The sequence below is a fragment of the Argentina silus genome (assembly GCF_951799395.1).
Source record: "Argentina silus genome assembly, chromosome: 2".
Taxonomy (NCBI): Eukaryota; Metazoa; Chordata; class Actinopteri; order Argentiniformes; family Argentinidae; genus Argentina; species Argentina silus.
The window spans coordinates 14,080,735-14,086,734 of NC_139656.1; the positions used below are offsets into that span (position 1 = coordinate 14,080,735).

At 46.7% G+C, this 6,000-nt stretch overlaps 1 protein-coding gene across 1 annotated transcript in view; it reads left to right on the forward strand.

The window, feature by feature from the left end:
* Positions 1-5,260, forward strand: part of LOC310801171 (transmembrane protein 266-like) — a gene marked incomplete at both ends in the record, with an annotated part of 30,720 nt that extends 25,460 nt beyond the window's left edge. The window contains 3 exons of the mRNA XM_083665166.1: positions 805-997; positions 4,403-4,465; positions 4,560-5,260. Of these exons, the coding sequence (XP_083521292.1) occupies positions 805-997; positions 4,403-4,465; positions 4,560-5,260 (957 nt within the window). The remainder of the gene's footprint in view (positions 1-804; positions 998-4,402; positions 4,466-4,559) is intronic.
* Positions 5,261-6,000: the final 740 nt, after the last annotated feature.

The following is a 6,000-nucleotide window of genomic DNA, read 5'->3' on the forward strand; positions in this document are numbered from 1 at the left end:
AACATGTATCAGATAAACATTTTCACCACCATAGTAGTGTGTACAAAAAACACTCAATTGTACATCAACAACTCAATGTAATCACAATTTTTACCAGAGGAGGGCAGTAAGACTTCACATATAAGTTCAATGTCTACACATTATTTTTTAAAGTTTCAAGAGAACCCTTAGAAGAGCCTGGGGAGAGTCATGTTCACATATGCATGGAGATTCAAGATGCATCGGTATTGTGTACACATTCACTCTGGCAGTAATTGGGGTAGGCAACATTGTTAATTCGCTTTCTGTCATTTGTATGAAGACATTTTTCATAATGCTGGAAAAAGAAAACCATCTGTATTTATTTTTATCTTTACCATTAGCACAATGTCAGTATGCCACTGCACTCATACTATAGTTTTTTTGTCAGCAAAGCTTTAGTACCACATTATTTCCAAATCTCAAGACCTCAACATCAATACTGAGAGAAGGAATTAGTGTACATCAATGCAACCTTGTTGTTGTGCAGTGCAATGTTGAAAACAGTCCATCTGTAATTTGACTTGGTGTTAATATTAGCTGTAAAGTCTAAAGAAGACCCAGTGAAAGCGTTGATCCTAGCTAGAGGATTCACTTAATGCAGCTTCCATAATGGGCTGAAACAACAACATGGGCCTTACTGTGACTAAGAGGTTAGATTAAAAGAAATACTGTAACAATGAACCCTGAAACCAAGGTCTTTTACTCACCGTGTGAACCCCCTGAAATGTATTGTATGTGTGTGTTCATAATCTGTAATCCCCCCCACCTCTCTCACTCTCTCAGTTTGAGATCAGACAGTTGAGGGCCCACCTGGCCCAGCAGGATCTGGACCTGGCAGCAGAGCGTGAGGCTGCCATGCAGATCCACCACGTTTGGGGCCAGCAGAGCAGTAGCTTCCAGGTGGTGGAGGGTCTGGCTCTGGGGGAGTCTGATGATGAGGGCCAGGGGAAGCTCAGGGAGCCCCGCACCCCGGCAGGTACACTATAGTCACACACAGCCCTGCAGCTACACTCCCCCGGCAGGTACACTATAGTCACACACAGCCCTGCAGCTACACTCCCCCTGCAGGTACACTACAGTCATGCACAGTACTGCACCCCCGCAGGTAAAGTACACTACGGTTACACACAGTACTGCAACCCCGCAGGTAAAGTACACTACAGTTACACACAGTGCTGCAGCTACACTACCTCCGCAGGTACAATACACTACAGTCACACACAGTCATCCACAGTCCTGGATCACTCAGTAGTGTAACCGGAGGTGCCACACACCAGCATTTTATGGGTGAACGGAGCTCGTCTAAATATTTCTGTGAAAAATTCTGTCCCAGAAATTCCCTATATTCCTGTGTTTCGGGGAAAACGGGATCAGCAGCCTGTGCCAAAAGGTTCAACCTTCCGTGCGCTCCCCCAATAAATTTGATGACAGTGGTGGGAAACGCATTCCATGTGAGCTGAGACCCTTGAGGAACTGCACCCCATATAAGTGCCTATAGGCTTGCTCAATGAGGCACATTGGAACAATTCAACACTTGCTTGATGTGAATTTCATGCATGCGACACTGACTCTGCTCTCTCAAAGCCCTTGATACATGGCACTAAATTGCCGCAGGATAGCAGGGTTTTTTCCCCAGTGTTGTGGCTAGGTAGCAAGTAAACTGCTGATTAAAAATGTTGCTGAAATGTTCCAGAAGACCATATTTTCCTGGGAGAGGACTCCCAGGCCCTCTGTCTACATTATGATTATGAATTATTGTGCCAATAACTCTGCCCATAGGTTTTATGCTCTTATAGTTACGATAACAACATATCTTTGGGAGGAGTGCACTGGCACCAAAAATAAATAGCACTACACTCTCGAGTGTAACAATGAGAACAGTAGAGGTGGTATCGGTATCTTTCTCATTCCATTCCATGCATTACAATGAGCCCATCCTCCTATTACTACCTCCACCAGCCTCCTTTGATTTAGAACCACACTATGTACCATGATGCTAAATAGAATAACTAACACTCAATACGAATCCACTCAGACTGTCATCAGTCATTTCTCCTGTCAACTCCTTTTTTACATCAGAGATACCGTACCTCTGACCGACAGCAGCCTCTAACCGACTGGGATAAGACTGCTGTTAGTGGAAATAATGCTGAACTACCTCTTTGAAATCCTACTGCAGTAGAAACTATTGTCAATGGCTAGAATATGAATACTGTATGTAGTAATGATGATTCTTGTTAATAGTGCTGTTCTAAGAATCAGGGATCGGGGATAGAGGAGACCTGTACATCCAGCATATAAACTCATGGTGAACACCTTCATCATAGACTAACGCAGAATGAACTTGACTCATTTGAATGTATAGTATATTGTATGTTTGGTTGAGAAAGCAGCCTGACATACCAAAGAGAGAGGCATGGCATAAAATATGTACATAATCATGTGGGACAAAAAGTCCCAAACGATGTAACATCAGGTGAATGGGATGCCAGAACAGTGTTGAACTAATCTGGGGCAGTAGCCCGGAGCAACTCTGAGGCTTGCCTCTTAAAACCCCGACATCAGCACACAACACCCCTCTGACCGCAGGCAATGCGGGATCAATAAGAGGGCAAAAAAGCTTTTAGGATGTGGTGAAACCTGGGGAAAACAAGCATGTTCCCCCACACCACGTCAGCTTGCATGGGCATCTTCCTTCCTCTTACAGCCTAGGCTATTTCAGGTACAGAGTGCTCTGTGTATTGGGCCTTGTTGTGAGGAGAGGGTCGGCCCCTGCGAACATCTGTTCCCTTCACCTGGAAACCACAAAAGGGCACAGGGAGAAGCCACGGCAGCCCACGCCAGCACCCCCAGGGGATTGTGGGAAATCTGGCTGTCAGGAACAAGCAGGGCTTTTTTCTGAAACATGGGTATGGGGAGGAGCACTTAGGCCGCAGGGCTGCCCTCACTGGGCAGACTGGGGCCTGGGCTACGGCTGAGGGCTGCTGGGGCTCTGCTCTCTCTCTGTCTCCTGCCCGAGGGGTGCCATCAAAGTGTCATTCATTCTTATTGAGGCACTCTTCTGCTTAGTTTCTTTCCTTGTTGAGAATGAGCTGGAAAAGCAAAGGGACCAAACCATTGTTTCAAAAGGAGATAGCAAGGAGATTGCAAGTTTGGTCTCAGGGGGGTTTGTGGTTTTGACACTTACACCGTATATTGAACTGTGAGAGCATGAAATCCTCTATCTTTAGAATATTGACCAAGAAATGTTGCTGTTTCAGTAATACTTGAAATGTTCAGATCAGATCAGCTCTTTGGCTGGCAGTTTAAATAACTTCTTTATTAGACACAAGACAGATGACAAATGGTCATTAATTCACCTACATTTAATGAGGTCGCATGATGATTAAGATTAAGTGTAATTGAAAGATGTATTTCCCAAAGGTATCCACCCATTCTAGTTGAAACACTGTAACACACACAGATATAATCATACAAAGAGTTCCTCAATTCCCTTTGAATATAACGCCACAGATATATAAATCTAAAGAAAACTGAATGAAACACTCCTCGTGGCCACTGTACTGACAACCTCACCACAGCACATATATCGCACATGTATACATGAACTAAATGACCCCATATGTCACCCATAAGTTTATGGATGTGAGAGAGAGACAGAGAGACTTTTATGTTCGCCAACCGCCTCTTGTCTTTTCCAAGGCTCATGTGTTATTAATTGCAGAGTGATTGTCTTGGTCGTGTTTTAGTGAGTGCAATGCTTCCTCTCCAGGGGTGGCCCTCAGATTAATATTTTAAGCAGAAAAATAAATGAAATTACCCGTCAGAGTCTGCGGCAGTCCTGGGGGACTGGGCCTAGCACTCAGGGTACTTTGGGCTCCACTCAGCGGACACTGAGCTCAGGGCCAATCAAGCGAGCAGAGCAGAGCCATTCACCATAGAGGACTGGCTGGAACAAAGAGAACTCTCTCTAAAGTCTGGCGCCTCTCACACTCACTCCTACTGCACTTGGCTAGGCTAGGCTTGCTTGGTGTGATTTTCAAACCAGGGCCATGCCACTAAAGCACCTGTGGCCTGGGATATGTGAATTATGTGTTAATCATCCTATAGAGTCAGATGCAGGGGTAAGGCCTATAAGTCAAGTTTGGCTGTTTGACTAATCATTGTACTCTGTACACCTGACAGTTCACATATGCATTGAAAGCATGTTTGCCATATATCTGATCAACATAGAAACCATCCAGAACATTTGTGATAAAAACATCATATTTCACACAGAGCTAAGGCAAGTCTTAAGAAGCATTTTTAGCTATATAGATTATATAATTTATATTTTATATATTGTGTTATGCCATATTCTAACCTTGGCTCTGTTGTGCAGATCCTGTCGTACGTGATGACATGAACAACTATATCAGCCAGTACTACAGTGAGCCAAGCAGCGGTAAGTGACTGAGTGTGCTAAACACTCATGGGTAGTAATAGGCCTACATGTGGTGTTCATCTCCCCTAGTCTGATAAGAGACGTGTCATTGCAGACATGGGGGTCTCAGTCGTGGGGGCTCGGGTCATCACCACGGCAGCAATTGATGTCCACCTCCCCACCAACACCAACCCTGCCCACTCTAACCCTCTGCTTAGTGTGGAGCGGGTGTGCAGCACCGTGAGTGACACCTCCACCAGTGTGTCGCGGTCTAGCGGCAGCCTGACTGCCCGTCCCCACAGCCTGAGCAGCCACACCCTGGACTCGTCCACCACTGACTGCAGCAGCAGCAATGCACGGGACTACAACAGCCAGCACCCAGAGCTCTCTGTGGACTACAACACCCAGCACTGCTGCCCCCCGCTGTACTGCAGCCGGCTGGGCCCGGTCCAGCAGCAGCAGGCTCCCCCTCCCCGGGACCCTAGCAAGGTGGTGCAGGAGCTGCTGTCCTCCCTGTCTGAGGACTCCTGCCTGACTCAGAAGGGCCTGGTGGACCCAGTCAACCTGAAGCTGCCCAGCCCCGCGGGCTCAGCCAAGGTCAGCCCTGAGCTGGAGCACAGGGTCAACATCTACAACATGAGGAACCAGGAGGAGAGCCGGGGCCAGGGCCAGGGTCTGGATGGGGGCCGGGGGGGCCTCCTGCAGACTAAGCCTCTGATCCACCTGCAGGGCAGCGCTAATCCTTCTCTGGAGGAGAAGTATAGGCTCCTGGGATCTGCAGACACTGCAGCCCTGGGACACCTGCCGGACACATAGTCAACCCTGAGGATTAGCCTAGCTCTTCCTCTCCAGCCAGGACTGACTCACTCCAACTCCTCATGCCTCAAACGTCAATGCCAGGATTGAATGACACTAGGAACTGGCCTCTCACTAGCCTCCTCATGCTAGCCGTTCTCTGTGAGGCTGTAAACACACAGCCAGCCCTCTTCCTCCTTGAGGCATCTTGGTAACTATCAATGCCCCAATCGCACAACAACAGAGAGGAGAGCACACGTGAGCTGAGACAGAAACCATCTTCAGGAATTCCCACTTTGAATGGGTCCCAAATGTGAAATAAAACTGAAGTGAAACCAGCAAGGGGCCATATTCAAGCCTTTATACAACAATCCTACTGAACTGTGTTCCTCCGCTTTTACATGTGATTTCTCTGAGTTGGGGCAGTGGGTGGGAGTATTTTTGTTCATTTTCATTTGTATTAACTACTGTAACTGTCCAGTTGTCAATGTTCTAACAGCCACAGGGTATGTTTAACTGGAGGAGATGTGCCAACAGACTATTTCTTACCTTTGTCTTTCTATAACAGAGACAAAGATGTTTATATTTAAACTGAAGAGGATCAACATTATTAAGCTAATGTTTTTGGACAGGGACAGGTTCAAGCAAGGGTTTAAGTGAGAGAAAAATGTATCTGTGTGATTACAGAGAGGGCGGTGATGTAGGGGTATGCTCTAGATTGGAGTGCTTGTAGCATGAACCTTTAAAAGATCTGCGCCCTG